General features: G+C 35.8%; 1 protein-coding gene across 1 annotated transcript in view; it reads left to right on the top strand.

Moving 5' to 3' along the window:
- The window catches only part of VTA1 (vesicle trafficking 1), a 41,871-nt gene that overhangs the window by 4,013 nt on the left and 18,828 nt on the right, over positions 1–19,030 (top strand). Inside the window, exons 2-4 of the mRNA XM_048080755.2 lie at positions 10,521–10,615; positions 13,835–13,962; positions 14,598–14,673. Coding sequence (XP_047936712.1) covers positions 10,521–10,615; positions 13,835–13,962; positions 14,598–14,673 — 299 coding nt within the window. The remainder of the gene's footprint in view (positions 1–10,520; positions 10,616–13,834; positions 13,963–14,597; positions 14,674–19,030) is intronic.

Below are 19,030 nucleotides of genomic sequence, written 5' to 3'. Positions count from 1 at the left end.
AGCTTCTGAAAGTGTTTGATAGTCAGCTAAGCATCAGAAAACATTAACGTGAAATCAGTAGACTTGATCTGTTTAAAAAGATGTGAAGAAAATCTCCCGCAATTCTTAAATTCTTCAGATAGAAAAGTGCAAGATAAGTGCTTCAGAAGGATCTTACTTTTGTGTTGACATTTTGTTTTTGTAGGATACAGCAGGAGAGAAAAAGAGGTGATTTTTTTTCCCCCCCCCACAACTATTTGACAGTCTCTTGAATCAGAAGTCATTCAGCTCATAGTGGAAATACCCATCTGCTAAATTTGACTCTCTTTTTACTTTCAAGTTTAATCAGACATCAATGAAGCAAGGTTCTCAGTGCAAACCAATTATAAAACCCTCAATTTTACAGGGGAGAAGGACAAAGTAGAGCTCATGTCCTGAATCAGAACTTTGGGAATACAAAATTACCTTTGAATTTTACAATTTAAATAGTATTTTGTCTAATGATCTTTCCTCAAAGCAGAGAACCCTAATAACCAATATTAAACTTCTGTTTTATTCAACTTCTTACTTGTCTTGATGCATTTTGACCTAATTCAGAATGATTAGTTAGGAAGATGCATATAATTCAGAAGTATTAATGGAAGTAAAAGTAACTAGTGTTTGCTGTATTTCACTGGAGGGATTCTGCATATACTTACTGAGTGGGTTTAACTGTGACATCCTAGAATGGAAATGCATAAAATAATGTTATTAACATCAGTTAACTACTAAAATCAAATTCTGTAGCTTTCCAGTTTAAATACTTTTGTACAAGTTTTATATAATCCATTTGTAAGAGTACATTTACCATATTCTTATGTTGCTGGTGTCATAAAGCAGTTTTGCTTGCTACTAATAGTACAAAGTATTTAAAGCCTATTATTAGAGATCAGGTACTGAAGAATAGATTTACTAATTCTTTACCCAGAATAAGTTAATTGATCAAGTCAAATATTTAAGAAGTAGATCTCCATTTCATAGTGTACTGGAGAATTTTTCTGATTGTGCTGTGAGTATAAACTAAAAGTATTTCTCATTTTTTTCCATTGCTTTTGTCTTCAATCTTAGTTTATTTGCTTTGATTTGTTTCTTACATTTGTAAGTAGGAAAAGTGTACTCAGAAAACTGTTTCGTGACAGTAGGAAAACTGTCCTCTGAACACTGCATGCTGTTTTTCTGTAGAAACAGAGGAACAGGCAGAACTGATGGGCATAACGAAGATAAATACATGAAACCCACAGACCTCAGAACAAGCTGTATGTAGAACTAAATAGTAAAGATGTTAACTACTGTGTAGTGTTTCTGGCATGTGCTCTGATTACAGAGGTAATATTTTAAAAGAAACTGCTCTGACAGAGACAGGAATGAAAATAATAAAATAGAACAAGTACATTTCAGAGATTAAAACTTAATTTCTGAGGTGCGTGTATTTTTTAGACTCCTAAAGTTTAGTTGTACAGTGTAAATATACTAACATGCATTTTTCCACCAAATATTTCACATTCTTTTGGTGGATCTGTTCAGCTTGAACCTCTGAAAGTAGAATGAAGAACTGCCTGAGATTTGCTGCTGCTTCTGAAGAAGGGATGCATCAATGTCAACATTTCAATTTTACAGAATAGCAGAATCATTGAGGTTGAAGAGAGTTGTGGACATCATCTAGTGTAATCTCCTGGTCACTAGTTCAAGTTAGTCAGGACTGTGTCCAGGCAGGTTTTGAATGTCTCTGAGGATGGAGACTCTACAACTTCTGGGAGCAACCTGTTCCAGTGTTTGACCACCCTTGCAGTAGAAGTTTTTTTCTTATATTTAAATGAAATTTCTAGTATTTCATTTTGCACCTGTTGCCACTTGTCCTGTCATTGGGAACAACTGAGATGGGTCTGGCTTTGTCTTCGCTCCCTGCTGCCCCCCTTCCTAGGTCAGGTATTGATGCACTATCATGTATCAAGGCCAAACAGTCCCAGTTCTGCCTCTTCTGGTATGACAGATACTCTTAGTCCATCGTCATTTTTGTGGTCCTTCCCATGTCTCCTCTACTGGGGAGCGCAGGACTGGACCCAGCACTCCAGGTGTGTCTCACTGGACCTGAGTAGGAGAGAGGGATCATCTCCCACAACCTGCTGGCATTCTCCTAATGCAGTGCAGGATGCTATTAGCAGTTAAGGTTAGGAAACATATCTCAGTCGTGCCCACCTAGAGTTTTTTGGTTCACCGCAGAGTAGTTGAGAGCACAAAATGGGTTTCTTCCACTTGAAACTGACCTAGAATGTGTTCCACATGAGTGCTTCGAATTTACTCTCCGATAGCTACAAGCTGGTTTATTCATATGAACTTGTCTCTAACTGAAGAGTATCTACCTTCTCCTTTTGCCTTCTTGAGAGCTCAATTACTACATCCCACAGTTAAGGTTGTTCTTCCATTTTAATTATAAATGTTTTGTTATCTGTATTAGAATATAGAGATAGGCTTTAAAAACACTGTTTAAATATTGTGTAAAAGTTTAGAAATGTGGCGATTCCACTTATAGATCTCTTATTCAAATTTTTGAGAGCAAAGGTGGTCTTTAAACTGTGGTGAAGAAAGGCAGTATAGAATACTGAGTCATATCTTAGGATAAATAATAGATGTTATTAGCTTACTTGGGTTGTCTCATCTGACCTTAATAATTACCATCCTTGTTTGGAATTGCAGTTTTTTTCATTATTTACCTTGTTTACAAGTTGCTGTTCTTCAAATAATTGTGAATTTTAATGTAACTCACTATAACTTTCAGTAGTTTTAAGGAAGAAACATTTTACTTGAGATTGTTTTGACTTGACAAGGTTTGTCTGGCATGTAACATAACCTTGGAATTCTGCTCTGTAGGATTTAGAATATTATAAAAGAATCTGAAGTGAAGAGGGTGTCAAGCCTTTTATTGTTTTGGGTTTCTTAGTGAAATTTGTGTTGTCTTCCTCCCAGCCCACACCTTTCTCCTCAGAAAGAAAGATCTTTTTTCCCTTGCATTTCTCCTTAAACTAATTTTACTTGAAAGTATTTATAAATAATTTGTATTCTCTGGAAAATTTCAGATTTTGAGTGGATTCTACTAGCCTAGTACTTTTCTTGTCTTGTGCCAATTTTCTTCTCCATTATATGATGCTGAGGAGCTATAGGACCCTCCAAAGTTTGTTTGTCTGTGCTATTAAATCTATTTTAAATTCTCTTAATTCAGACACCTTTGAGTTGGTCATGTAGAAATAGCATATATCCGTGATATGCATGCAAAAATTACATGATTGATATGATACGTTAATGTTCATGAAAGCAAGAATAATTCATATTCTGTGCAGATGTATTCTTTAGGAAAAATACTTTTACAGTAGTTTTAGTACAATCTAATTTTCGTGTTTTTGTGTCCCCCTACTCCGCACATTTGTATTCCAGCTATTGTTTTCCTGTTCCGAGCAGTTTACAGACATTTTTTTGTCAGTGGATTGATTGACAGTGGGAAGAGGAAGGTGCAGAAAATCAGTGAATAATAAATTACAGAGAGAAAAAGCTTTCATCTCTTAATCAGAATCAAAATATGACTAAAGGTTATGGAAATGTTTTTGTTACTATTTAATGTTAATTGTGGAATATGTGAATGAAAAGTATTAAAAGTATTCCAGTTCTTATTAATTTATTTTTCTGTACGGGAAGAGAATTAAATATGTGTTAGGGGAAAAGAACTGTAATCTTTTGATTCTGGTAGACCAGGAGAAATCAAGATAGATAAGTAGGACAGAATTGAGAACACAGAATCAGTGTATTGTGCATACTTGCTGGCTAGAACTTTGGTTCTCCAGTCTTTTTACTTGGCACAGAGTTAGTTTAAAATGGGAGCAGGGGGAGTGTCAGTTGTTATCCAAACATAAATCTGGAATAACTTACTGTGTATTAGGAATGAATGCCTGGCACATACTGAAGACGAAATACTCGCTCTGAAATTGTGCTGTGTATTAGCAAAGGAAAAATAACGTGGTATTACGTGACATAAATAAAAGCAGAGAAGTTTCTGTAAAGCTCACTGTATAATTCCTTCCAGCACACCCACACTTAGTATTTACTGAACAAAGATTAAGGGCAACAAATCAAGACATAAATTTTGTCGTTGTCTTGGCAAAACATTTTTCTGAGAATGATTGCTTGCCAAGTCTTTATGAATTTGAAGATAAATGTCCTGTCTGCAAACTGAGAGCAAACCCTTTTTAGTTAATAATTGGCTAAACAGTCCTGTCTTTGTGCGTAGAAGATTACAAGTGACTTTAGCCCTACTTAAAATATTAATAATATTTAGACATAAGCACGATGTAGCCTTTACCTCTTTTGTGCTTCACTTTCTGCTTATACTCCCGTTGTTAGCCACATTAAAAATCTTTCCTTCTGCTTGGTTTGGGTAAAGGAGACAAAAAATGTAGATTGTAAATATAGATCAAAAAGACCAAGTAATTTCATTCATTTGTGTGTTTCCAAGTATTCCAGATCTTCATCATAGTATTGAATAGAGATGACAATTATAGGTCAGTTATTTCCAAGAGTGGCTGCGTTCTCAAAATGCTTTGTTTAGGCTTTAAAGTCTTGGAAATTTTTCCAGCTATGATGTGTAGTTTTCATTGTCTTTTTATATCAACATTTTTAGCAGCTTGGCTTCTCACAGAAGAAATCTAATATCAAATATTACTGAGCAAATGGTAATGTAAGTCAAGTTGTTTAGTTTTATGGAATATTATTGTGGTCATTAAGGACATTTTAAACGTTTACAACTCAGGTTCTTGAAGAAAAGTGCTCCAAAATCATTTTGATGTAAAATGAGGTCTCTAGTCATTTAAAAAATCATGTGCTGTATTTTTAAAATGTGAAAATTTGTGTGATTTAGCAAGCACAGTAATAACGCACTCTATTGCTTTTACAGTATTATAGAAACCAAGATAGCTGTATTTAAAAGAATGTAAATAATTTCCGTTTTCTTTCAGAAACAGAAAAAAATCTTAACTTGTGTTACATTTGGCCTTCACAGCAAACAGAGATTTTGGAGGTGATAAATAGTTGGCTTCTTGCTCAGGAGGTCTTTGCTACTGAGATTACTTGTCAACATAAACATGGAGGACAGTTCTTTGAACATTAATTACTAGTTTAAAATTTCACTGAGGATACTAACACAGGAAAATGTTATGTTTTGTTTATTCCTGCTGAAAATTCAGTAATGAAGTAAGTTTGCCTATTTGCTGCAAGTTAGATAGGATAAGGACAGTAAATGGATTTCCTTCTCTAGATCAAAACGTATCTTTAGTTACTATTGTGTATGCTTACCAAAAGTAATATTTGTGTGATAAACTACATGTAAAAGAGAAAGGTACTTAAGACTTATAATTGGCAAAAGTAGTAGTTTTGAAAAAAGTGTAGTCTTGTAGGAAATGTAAAAAATAGAACAACTGAGCACTTCGTCATTGTCTATAATAAGGCAAGGTATTACTCGTTTAGGTCAAAATGCGATAAGTACAACTTCAGTGATTAGTGTCTTCATATTTACTTGCCTATTGCTCTTTATACACAATTTTAAAAGCAAAAATTCAAAATATTAAAAGAATATTATTTTTATTTCAGTACTGTCTGTAGGGGCAAATACAATATTATTTCCTCTGTATCCTATTCAGCTTTTGTCAGAAATACTGTATTCTTTCAGTTTTTCAACTATTTCATTTTCTTTCTGCATAATAAGTTAAAAGATTGTTAATAGTTTTTCAACCTCCAATCAGAGTTTTGACTAGAGCACCACTGAGTAAAGCAGTAGGTGTACCAAAGTGTACTTAGCAGCATTTTCATAGAATTACATGATGAAGGTTTGGGTTGGAAGGGACCTTAAGGATCATCAAATTCCAACCCTCCTGCCACGGGCAGGGACACCTTCCGCTAGACCAGGTTGCTGAAAGCTCCATCCAACCTAGCCTTGACCACTTCCAAGAATGGGAAGCGTCAACAATAGTTTACATAAACGTCATAATCTTGGTCACCACTTACTTCAGGAAGAAGGAAAAGCTTTTGCCCTTACTTCAATGATTGCGTCATCAGAGGTGTGTCTCTGGGCAGGTGTGTCTCTTGATATGCAGTATTCCTTTTGAATTTATTACTGTGTGTGAAGAGGTGAACAGGTAAAAATTCGGAACTTTGAAAGTTCTTAAAGGTTGCCACAAACTCTTTTAATTTGCTAAGTTAAATTAAGTGTGCTTTGACCTTTTGCCAGCTAATAAGATGCAGTTCTCCCTTGTGATGTATATTGATGCTGGTAAATGTGAGAGGGTTCAATGGGTAGATGTGGTATATGTCTCACTATGTATTTGGTTGTGTGATACAGAAATGTCATTGCTGCGACAGATGGAACACATTTAACCTTAGTTCAGATTACATAAATAATCTGTAGAATGTCTGTGTTTGTATAGGTAGGGCATGTATTAAATTCTATGATTTTATGCCATGAAACGTGTTCAGGGAAGCTTGCAATCATATAATGTACTTAAAGATCAGTTTAGTTGAAGACTGTAAGATCCAACATAAGATTATGACACTTTAATCTGCAGTAAACTCAAATTAATTTGAGTTCCTGAAATGCAAATCTCTTTGTGTGGATTTCTTTCCAATATAATTTCAAATTTACATGCGGTAGTTTCAGAATTTAAATGTTAATATGACAGGATCATGAAGATAAATAAGATGAGTTTAAGTTTATGTATCAGTAATTAGTTTAATTTTAGTGTTGTCACATAACAAAAATTGTATTTGTTATGTAGTTAAACTTTGTCTTGGTCAGTTATTTTAGTTGTTCATAGACTTTACTCATTCCTGAATATTGACTCAGAGTAGACTTTTATATGGTTGTTCGTAGTATCATGGAACGGTTTGGGAAGGCCATCCAACTTGACCTTCCAAAGATGAGGCATACACAGTGTAGGTAACTGCACTCTGGACAACCAGTTTCATTGCTTCTCTGCCCTCATAGTAAAGAATTTCCTCCTTGTATTTAATGTAAATCTGCCCTCCTTTAGTTTAAAGCCACCACCCTTTGTCCTATCACTATACTGATAAAGAGTCCCTCTCCATCTTTCTTGTAGGCTCCTTTTTGGTACTGAAAGGCCACTATGAGGTCTCCCTGGAGCCTTCTCTTCTCCAGGCTGAACAACCCCAAATCCCTCAGCCTGTCTTCATAGGAGAGGTGCTCCAGCCCCTTGATTATCTTTGTGGCCCTCCTCTGGACTCATTCTAATATGTCCATGTCCTTCTTGTGCTGGGGGCCCCAGAGCTGAATGCAGCACTCCAGATGGGGTCTCACAGGAGCAGAGCAGAGTGGGAGAATCACCTCCTTTGGCCTGCTGGCCATAATTCTTTTGAGGCAGCCCTGGATATGATTGGCTTTCTGGGCTCCAAGTGCACATTGCTGGCTCTTGTTGAGTTTGTCATTGACCAACACCCTCAAGTCCTTCTCAGGGCTGCTCTCAATCCAGTCTCCTCCCAGCCTGTATTTGTACTTGGGATTGCCCCAGCCCAGATGCAGGACCTTACACTTGACCTTGTTGAACTTCATGGGGTTCACGCGGGCTCACCTCTCCAGCCTATCCAGGTCCCTGTGGATGGCTTCCCTTCCCTCCAATGTGTTGACTGTACCACACAGCTTAGCATCACTGGCAAACTTGCTGAGGGTGCGCTCAGTCCCACTGTCCATGTTGCCAACAAAGATATTAAACAGCACCGGTCACACTACTGACCCCTGAGGAATACCACTCGTCACTGGTCTCCACCTGGACATTGAGGCACTGACTGCAACACTTTGAGTGCAACCATCCAGCCAATTCCTTATCCACTGGCTTGTACATCAATCAAATTAACATCTAATTTAGACAAGGATGTTAGGTGGGACAGTGTCAAATGCTTTGCACAAGTGCGGGTAGTTTCTCATCAGTTTTCTTCCCTTGTCCACGAATGCTGTAACCCCATCATAGAAGACCGCCAACTTTGTCAGGCACAATCTGCCCTTAGTGAAGCCATGCTGGCTGTCACCAGTCACCCCGTTATTTTCCATGTGCCTTAGCATAGTTTCCAGGAGGATCTGCTCCATGGTCTTGCAGGGCGCAGAGGTGAGACTAACTGGCCTGTAGTTCCCCAGTCTTCCTTTTTTCCATTTTTGAAAAATGAGGGTTATGTTTCCACTCTTCCAGTCAGTGGAAACTTTACCGGGCTACCACAACCTCTGAAATATGATGGACAGTGGGTTAGCAACTTCATGCGCCAGTTCCATCAGGAACTTTGGATGTATTTCATCAGGTCCATTGGACTTGTGCACCTTCAGGTTCTTTAGCTGGTCTCGAACCTGATCCTTTCCTGTAGTGGGTGGTTCTTCATTCTCCTAGGCCCTGCGTTTGTATTCTGTGCCTTGGCTGGCTAGCACACTTGCTGGTGAAGACTGAGGTAAAAAAAGTCATTGAGTAGCTCTGTCTCCTCCATATCCCAGGTAACCAGGTCTCTTGTTTCTTTCTGGAGAGGACCAACATTTTCCCTAGTCTTCCTTTTATCACTGACATTCTTACAGAAGCTTTTTTTGTTGCCCTTGACGTCCCTGGACAGATTTTAATTCTGTCAGGGCTTTAACTTTCCTAACTTGATCCCTGGCTGCTCGGACAATGTCTCTGTGTTCCTCCCAGGCTACCTGTCCTTGCTTTCGTCCTCTGTAGGTTTCCTTCCTGTGTCTGAGTTTGTCCTGGAGCTGGTTGTTCATCCATGCAGGCCTCCTGGCATTTTTGCCTGACTTCCTCTTTGTTGGGGTGCATTGCTCCTGAGCTTTGAGGAGGTGACCCTTAAATACTCATCCATCCCCAGGCAGAGCTCCATGCACTCCAGCTGCTCACTGACGTAAAGGGCATCATCCCCTCCTCATCTCCCCATTCTTCACTGTCTCTCATCCTTCATTGAAAACTTAAATAGAAAGTTGCTAGGTTGTTCTATCAATTACTTATGCAAGAGCAGAGAGACATTAGAGGACACAGGTACTTCAGTGTATGTTTTTGTTATGTTTTGGTCTTTAAATGGTTGGGCAGCCCAACAGCTTTAACATTCAAAAATGTGTCAGTTTTGCAGTCCTAAATAAGGTGTATATATATATTTATGCTCTGTATGGTTTGAATAATCAGTTGTATATGAAACAGGAAATACTATTGTTAAAACCTAGATAAACTAGTTAAATTGTGATGCTTACCAGAAAAACGTAAGTAAGTTTTATGGAGAGATCTCATTTTATTAGACAAACTGCTAATAGGTGGAAAATGCAGATAAGCTTCTGTGCATATAATGCTTTCTTCCATAGCAAGCATCAGGTTAAGTACAGGCTGAAAACAGTTGTTTTATGTGTGTTTACTGAGATAATTTGAAGTGAAAAGGTTCTCTCCAGTGCATAAAAAGATGCTTGGAATAGGAGAGAGAGTAAAGATGTGAGGCAGTAAAGGTTCACTTGCAGAACGCTATCAGCACTGGGATATGCTGTAATGTTCATGATAATGTTCAGGAGAGTTTTAAAAAAAACTGTATAGTTCTTATACTCTGCATTTGAAGGTGTTTTGCAGGACACCTTTGATGGTCAGAAATGAGAGTTTAAATAGAGTGGTTTTGTGGAAAAATGTTACTGTCTCCATTGGGTTACTGAATCGTTCTGTCCATTATCCCTTCTGTGTGTAGTAATTCTGATAAATAATAGTTGTTTGGTTACATCCACAGTTTACTAAAGCATATGAAGTTTTGCCATGTACATACATGAAATTCATGTTTTGATAATTCTGTTCATCATTTTTAACCAGAGGATAGTAATCATAAGCTTTTCAAGATCACACGAAAGAACTGTAAACTTTACTTGCAGGGAAAGTTTAATAAAGTCTGTTTTGTCTGATTTGAAGATCAGGTTTGTGTCCTTGTTTGCCTTTTGATGATGTGTATGCATTTATGTGGGTACAATAGATTGTTAATTCCGTTTGTTAAAGTAATGGTTTTGAAGTTGACTAGTTCCTGCTACAGGAAACTTCTTTTTTTTTTAAAAGTATATCCATACACTATGTACTTATATATGAGTTGTGTGGAAAATTATTTGTGGATACTTAGGGAAAAAATCAGCTTGAAGCTCGTATTAGAGAGTTGCATTGGAGAGTAGTGAATATTTAGAAAAGCACTTACAGTGATACAACCATCAATTTGAAATGAGCAGAGATACTCATTGTGAAAAATAAAGCATAAATCTTAGAAAAAAAAATACTTCCTAGTATTTATGCAAGATTGAATAGATCTCAAATTACCTGTCAGTGCTCAGTAGCACTGTAGTATTGCATTGTTTCATTGATGAGTTTGTCTTTCAGATATAATGGGAGGTGAATTGCTTTGTCTGGTAATGGGTTTTGCCTTAGATACTTCATCTTTTTTTTTTTCCATGTTTTGTTTCCTTTAAGGTCGTTTGTATGCAATGCAAACAGGCATGAAGATTGATAGTAAAACCCCAGAATGCCGTAAATTTTTATCTAAGCTTATGGATCAGTTGGAAGCTGTAAGTATAATTTATTGCTGTCCTTTAAAATTATTCATGATGTTATTTTAATTTCTATTTAAGCTTCTGCAAATACTGTCTTTTCTATGTCATCATTCTTTGAAGCAACTGTTCCGTATGCAGGCTTAATGTAAGAATTTAAGTGGTATGTCATAAATCAGCAGAAGGGTTGGAAGGAGATAAAGCTGTGTGTGTGTGTATTTATGTGTGTGTATATATATGCATGCATAATCATAACTGTAACTTCATACAGTGGACATTTGCCATAAGATTTTGATCAGACAATGTGAATTACGATACTTTATATATATTCTCATGAGAAATCATAATTAATTATGAAATATATGGTGGAGACCTTTTTATTGATTTGTCTTTCCTTGAAGTCTGTGAGAGTTATTTGTAATGCTCTAGGAGTGATTAGCTTAGTCCTTACTGCTTTTAAAATCTTTGACCTAGTTTGTACCCTGGGAGTTTCTTTAAATGTTCTCTAAAAGATAAACGTACTTTTGATGTTATCCTCTGTTAGAGATTAGGGATCTTCTACTACGATTTTTTGTAAGCATAGTCTTATCTGTTGTGGTTAAGAGGTAGTTATGCCTTGCTCTTTTGAGCAGACCTGGTAGTATTAAAAAGCAAACAGTCTTAAAAAGAACAGAGTTAAGGTAAGAAAGGTAGTCGTTGTACAGATAGTTTAAATTCCAGGAGCTGTTTGTGTTCTTGTTCTGTAGAGTAGTTTTCGATAGTCTGGGAGGAAGTAGTGCATGGATTTTAAGGTTTAAGTGCTCATTTAGAAGCAGAAAGTAACACTGAAAAATGAAGTGGCACTTCTTTTTGTGTTCAGTGTTAATGATTCCATCCACAAACTAACCATAGAAATACCTGAAGAATTGGTGTGAAACTAATGCAACAGCCTTCAGTTCTTCAAGGAAAAAAATGAAACGTGAACCATTTGCCTTGTATTCATACTTTGTTGTTCATGTTATGTTTTATTACTGATTTTTTTTGGCAATGGAAAATCCTGTGTACAGTGACTTGGTGTGTTATTGCATCAATTTTTGATATCTTCAGTGGGTCTGGTTCTCATACTGAAAAGGGAAGAGGTAGCAAGAGAGATAAGATTTAAATCTCTGAAAGGTGTTCCCCTTCATTCCGTAAGGATTCTTGAAGGTGTATTGGACGCCTTGTGGTACTGCAGCAAGTAATCTGTCTGTAGTGTGCGGTTACCCCTTTTGTTTCAAATTTGGAAAAAACAGAAAACCAGCTAAACCCCCAGTTTAATATCTCAGTTTAAGGTTCTCTCTGTGACAACTGATGCAAAGGTATCAAAATTCCTTTTATGTAGCCAGGTGGTGGAAGACTGAAGAGAGTGCTTCTAAGCAGGTGTAATACAATATTTGGGGGGCTAGGAAGCTTGAGTGTATTGGTAAGTTGGTGTGTGAATACCTCTGCAGTAATTTAATAGCAGCCATTGTCAGTCTACCTGTACCAGCAGGGGGCACAAAGGAGTGTTACAGGTCTGTGCTAAATGGTTCTCACAGCTTTCTGTGGCTTGCCACAATTATTTTAGAGGTTAAGACAGAAACTTACAAGTGATCCTGAATTTTTTAGTAGCAAAGAACAAAACGATATAGGTGTATCTGTAAATTACCAAATGTGTTAATTTGCAAGCAATTTCCTACTATTTCAAATATGTGTAATTAGTTAAATACAGTAATTTTAGATATAAAATGCTTGTTTCAGTCAGAAATATTTTTACATATGATTGTGTTGTTTTGTTTTTTCAATAGGTAACTGTTTCATTTAAATATGTTTACTAAAATTAAACCAATTTGCTTGATTTTAGGGTCGAGTTATGAATCACAGTTTTAAAAAATGGTACTACTGTACTGAATCACAAATTCAGATGTTTGAAGGATAATTTCAGAAGTAAATAACTTGGTTAACTTGAAGTTTTGAGGAGCTTATGTATCTGAATGCCATTTGTGCCTTTGAAATTATCTCTATTGAACACTAGATTAAGTATAGCAATAAATTATTTTCCAAGTGTAAGGTATGCATATAGGCTGGTAAAATACATATTAGCAATTTGCTTTCTCTGTGAATTTCAATATTTCATTTCAGATGTATAACTTGCAGTTTACAAAGTATAACTTTTTTTATATAACTTTGTTTTTTATGTGTCATAATTTGTAAAATTAATACTTTTTGAAAAATATGTAGGAGTTTGACAAGTCTGCAGATTTGAAGTACTATTTAGAAAGTTTATTTTTCACTACTGAAATCAATTTTAAAAAAAATATTCTGTGTATTAAAAAGTTGGCAGCAACGTAAAAAATATTATGGAAGTGTAGCTTGCGTGATTAAATTTTCCTCACACACTCGAAGTGAAAAATAACACCCATTCAGATGCTGGTTTTAAATCTTTTGGCAAAATAAAGGCTGCAGGTTAGTATCATGCAGTGTTCCTGTTTTTGTTCTCTAAGGATAACCCAAGATTTCCTTATGTGCAAACAGTAAGCCTATTCAGAAGCTGTAAGTCCACCTGTTGTAACTGTTAGTGGATTATTTGCTTTACTGATTTTTATTAGGAAACCTGAGGATTCTTGTACTCCAGCATCTTTGAAAAGAGGTCTTTCAATTGCAGCACACTGCTTAGACTGAAAATTCCAGTAAATCCATGGGTCACTAGACCAGTTAAGGTGGGGCTCAAACTTGGTGAAAGATGTAATGCACTGCAGTGAAATATAAGAAAGAAGATGCATAGTCACTCTGATCTACAGTACCTTAATAATGTATGCAATACTTTATCAATTGAGCTGTGTTGAATTGCAGTGCATGCTTCAGAGTCCTTTGTCTTTTGGATAAAAAGGGGAAAATATCTGCAGATATTCCTTCAGAATATTACAGTTGTATATTTTCGTGTTTGTTTTTAAGGTGATTTTTCTTTAAAAAGTATTTTCTACTAGAAGATAGTATTAAGATCTACTTATTCTTAACATCTCTCTCTCCAAAAGAGCGTATTTTCTCTTTGGCATGCTACTTTTAGTGTTTGTTATGTTAGAAGGTGGAGATTTGAAAAAATAATCAAAGTGCATATGGTTTCTTTTTTAAATTGTACTCGGGTTTGTCTAAATCAGCAGCTGCTTCTTGTGTTTGAATTAGATTGAAGTTCCAGGGTCTAATAAGGTAATGAATGTATTTTTTTCAACTTTTTTTCAGATGAAAAAGCAATTTGGTGATAATGAAGCAATTACTCAGGATATTGTTGGTTCTGCTCATGTGGAGAATTATGCTTTGAAGATGTTTTTGTATGCAGACAATGAAGACAGAGCTGGGCAGTTTCATAAGTAGGTGAAAACCTTTGCTTTGTTGTCTGAATTAAGATACTGGTCAGGAAATTTGAATTTTCAAACTCTTTTCAATTTGACTATAAGCAGGAGTTGTGCTTTAATGCATTCATCTTCCAGAAAACTCCACGTGTTACTATTTCTGTCTCTAACTTCATTGGTATATTCCATCTTGTGTTCTTTAAGTGGTTGCTGACCTCCTGTCAAGCCTTCTAATTAGCCTTCTCAGACTAATATTGAACTTGTTGTCATGTATATTATGTCTTTTACTGTCCAGTGATATCAGAATTGTTGTGATGATGCATGATGTTTGATTTACAGTGATTACTACAGCATGCTGATGATTTGGCTGGGCCCTTTTGAAGATAGTACAGGATGTCCAGTGTCCTGTATTGAACATTCCAAACTAGAAACTAACACATGTCCTGCCTGAAAAAATATTTAAGACTTTCTGCGTAGTGGTCATATCAGTCAATATGTTCCTAAATTTTAACATTAAGTTCTGTAGCATCAGATTAAAAGAAGAAATCAGGGAAGATTTGTTTGAAACAAGCCAGTGTAATCTAAACTGCTAAAATGTGATCCTAAGAGGATGACATTGCCATGTTAGCAAAGTGTTTTCTTTTTTTTTATAGAAACATGATAAAGTCATTTTATACTGCAAGCCTCCTGATAGATGTTCTGACAGTATTTGGGGAGCTCTCTGAAGAGGTAAGTGGTAAGGATGTATGATTGCTTTTCGTAGCACAGTTGCAAGTTACTGTTCTAGTTCTGCAATATTTTATTTTTTTTTATAATTTTGAATACGAGCTTCAAAGAACATAGTGACATGTATTTGACTACACAATTAGAACCTAAGTTGTAAGGAATTGTAATAGCCATTTCAAATTGTATTTAAAATATTAGATAAACATTAGCAATAGAATATTAGAAATAATGTGAAATACTAGATATCTGTTATAAGATGACTTTGCAAATAAGCAAGACTTAACAGGTATTCAGTTAGAATTTCAAAGTCTGATTTTTACTGAGGGACAGCAGTGTTCTGTCAAGCAAATGAGAATGAATATAGGGAAAAAATGATGCAAGGCTCTTGGCTTTTTCCATCTTCCTATTTTTCACCCTGCAAGTAAGAACTTTACTGCTAACGTTTGAGTTGGAATTATATACACTTTTAGTTACAATGGGTATCTTTGTTGTCACAACAAATCTCACTTTTAAAAGGTGATATATTAAGTTGAAAGGATACGAATTTACCTTAAAAAAAATGGCTTCCTGTATGACCGTTTGGAAACAAATATTTTATTTTTAAAAACTGTCTACCAAAGTAACTAACACAGACACATTGTATCATTCTTTATGGCAGATTATTTGCAATCAAACAAGTTTTCCAGAACTGGCTGAACAAAATCATGATTTTATTAAGGTATACCAAAATAATCTTTTGATCTGTTTTAAAGAAAACTTTTAAATTAGGTGTATAGTCAGCTATCTGTTATTCATGCCACACAGGAGAGTTACTCTCCAGTATGGTGGAGTAGATACTCTGCTCTTAATAATGTATTTCTTGTTCTGAGAATTAATTTAGCAAAGAACACTTCAGTTTTAATAGAATGATAAACTCACTTTGGAAGTGTAATGGTATAGTTGATAACTTCTGACAAAGAAAAAAATATATAGAAAAATGATACTGACTGGTGAAGACAAGTTTCAAAGGCTGTTAAAGGAAGGTTGAAATACCTTAAATAAGAAACGGCAGTGATACTAAACAATTTGTGACGAAATCAGCAAGGACTGATCACGTAAGTGCTTAGTATGTTTCAGGCCAACTAAGTCTATATGGGTAATCGAAAAATGTTTTATGCCTCACATACATGAGTGCTGTAGTAGGCTTCTTTGCTTCCGCTTGTAATATTTCCTTAGAAACAAACGTTCTGTTGCTTTGCGGCTCCATAACAGCCATGTGGTTATATTGGTCCCAAACTACTCCATGCCATGTTAGGAATACACGAGCTAGACATTCTGTATGTAGATTTCAGGTCTGATAAATATGCCTGCACATGAAAAATATTTGTTACATTTAAAATGCAGTAACTGTGGCTACTTTGATCTGTAAACATTGGAAGGAAAGTAAAAGAATAATTTTGATGGCGGTGTGCTTCAGGTTCATATTAATCATAGAGTTGTTGCGCAAGAAGGGGGACACTTGTACAAATGTTCTTTCAAGATTCTACATCTTCTATAACCTGAGAATATACTAATCTAAATTTTTCATCTATCAAGTGCAACAAGTATGAGTGCTGTTTCATGTGTTCTGTTAAAACTGGCTGCTCTGCACACTCACATGCTTTATGATATGAAATAATAACAGTCCCTAGAGCCAGAGAGTGAGTAACATAATGGACCGAAAAGACACTCACCTTTGACTGTAGGAATCCAGTGCATTACTAATATTCAGCAAGCTTTCAGAAGTCCCGAAAAAATCCTTCGTGTATATAGGAAACAACTATAAAATGTCAATGGAATGGAACGCTAGCAGTGCTGTGTTTACTGCTGAATGTTGTTTTTTTCATTGATGTTGAAAGTACAGAAGTGCTTTGTAATTGGAAAGAAGAATTACCTCATTTTGTTTGTTTAATTAGTGAAGACGTTAAGAGTGTGTACAAGAAATACAGTAAAAGGCTTGCACTTCTGGTTAGCATCATTAAGTTTCACCATTTTCCTTATCCAGTGCCACATGAAGGAATGTTGGGACAAGTATGACGTGACTGTCTTAGATTTTTTGCAAAGGCCTTTTTTAGCCTGAAGGAAGTCTCAGTCTGACTCCTGGTTATATAGTAAGATATCTAACTTTTCTACCCTTTCTGACTATACAGACCATCCATGTTTCTTTTGAGTAGGTAATTGCCTTTACATGTATGGAATGTTGACTATTAAAATGCTTTTAAATCAACAGCAAAAGGCATAGAAAGCAGATATTTGACACCTAGAATTAGAAATTCAGTATTCTAAATAATGTGTATATTTCTAACTGTCAAGTGGTTGATTATAGGTTAGTATGAATGGATTATATTAGAGGAAACACTGGATGTTCCGTATCTCAACATTAGAGCTAGACAAAAGGGTTCTCTAGAAGACATGTTTTACACAGCTCATATGAGATCGGTAAGAAGCTGTGTGGTAATAGAGTTATTTTCCTTTACCTCAGTAATGCTGTTCAGAGGGCAGCCTTCTGAAAAGAAACAGATGTTCACATTGAAAACAGACTAAAAGCAACGTCTGGGTTCAGGAGTTAGAGGTTTTGCATTTGGGTGCATAATAACGTGTCAAAGAGGGTTCACTTACTTGCCTGTAAATTTTGTGATCTTTTATAGGTTCTTCAAATTGCCTTGCTATCACTGCCAGAAAGAAAATGCCTTTAAATAAAAAAAAAAATCCAGATTACGCTTTTTTTAATGTTACTTTAACTGAAATGTTTATTACCAAAATACTAATTTTAGTCAGTGATTGTGGGCTGTCCAAAATGTCCCTAGCTGTTCTTTCCATTAATTAGGTATTTTCTTCTATTCATTTTGGAGAAAGCTTATGGAAATAATTTTGACTAATTTAAATCTCAGATAAATTATTAGTGGGCACGTCAGTGTTTCATGCGCTCCTGAAAAGCATCCACTGAAAACTAATTAGTTGACTGTATTTAAAACACTCACAGACTATATTTAAATAAAGTATTCACAGTTTCTGAGAAACACAATTTTTACTTTTTCAGGGAAGTTTTCTGTAAACTTCAAGTTGTTTCAAAGGAGTGTTAAAAACTGTAATGGGGTTTGGAAGAGTTTTTCCTAGCCCATAACTGTGAATCTTGAAGAGTTCTGTCTTAGTGCATCAGTGTGGCAGAACACTCCAGTTGAGTTTCTTTAGGTAAATTGTCTTTAAAATGTCCTTTTGGTATTTAATATAGATTACTGAACTTTGTCAAATATTTTGTAGTGTAACATTCCACCTCTTTATTAAAAATGTGAAACTAATTTTCAAGAAATGCTGCTGAGAATGTTGTATTCAATATTGAAAAAGTAGAATAGAATTCCAATACAGTTTAGCTTTTCAACTGTTTTTTCAAAACATCTGTATCAATCATTTTGTGCAGTGTTGCTCAATAACTTAAGATCATCGACAAGTATACTGTTGCAGTTGAATTTTATGGTTACTTAATGGCCATTTAATGAAAGAACGGAAAATAGATAATCTGGCTTCAGATCTATATGAAGGAAAGCAGATTCCAGGGAAGAAAATGGTATCTAATTCCTGAGATCCTGAAGTGTAATCCAATCTCGTCTGATATGCTTTGCAGTGTTTTATATTGGTCTTTGGAGTGTTCTGATTGTTTTTTATATTCCTATTTCAGTCTGTTAATAACATTTTATAGATAATTTTAAAGGTAAAATATAAGTGAAAACTACATCTGTACAGCTGTCGGTGTTTTAACCTTAGTTAAGTGTAACTCCAACTCAACCACTTGTTCAATGCCTCTTCTTCACAGCACTGGTGGAGAAAATAGGATGAGAAAGCTTGTGGGTTGAGATGAAACAGGGAGATAGCTTACCATGAGAGAAACAGGCTAGACTTGAAGAAAACTAATTTAATTTATTGCCAGCTGAAATAGATTCAGGTAGCGAGAAATGTTAAAACAATCCCTTTCATCCCTACTTTCCCAGGCTTAAATTTATTCTTTCACTCTCTACTCCTCTTCTGCTCTGCCCTGAATACTGCAGGGGTGGATAGGGCAGGTTATGGTCAGTATATACCGATTCCTCTCTGCTTCTCCTTCCTTCTCACATTTTCCCTTGTTCCAATGTGAAGTCCTCCATAGGCTGCAGTGTGAATCTCTGCTCTGACACCGTCCTCTCCACAGGCTGAAGAGGATACCTGCTACAGTGCTTGGAGCAACACCTTCTCTTCTTCATTCTCTGACCTAGGTGTTCCCCCTGCTGTTTCTCACTCTGGTTGCTCCCTTTTCTTTGGGTTCAGCTTTGGGCTTTTTAGCCCTTTATTAAATACATTGTCCTAAAGG

Source organism: Anser cygnoides, chromosome 3, assembly GCF_040182565.1.
Source record: "Anser cygnoides isolate HZ-2024a breed goose chromosome 3, Taihu_goose_T2T_genome, whole genome shotgun sequence".
Lineage (NCBI taxonomy): Eukaryota > Metazoa > Chordata > Aves > Anseriformes > Anatidae > Anser > Anser cygnoides.
The sequence above is the reverse complement of the archived record's forward strand: the minus strand, read 5'-3'. Positions and strand labels throughout refer to the sequence as shown.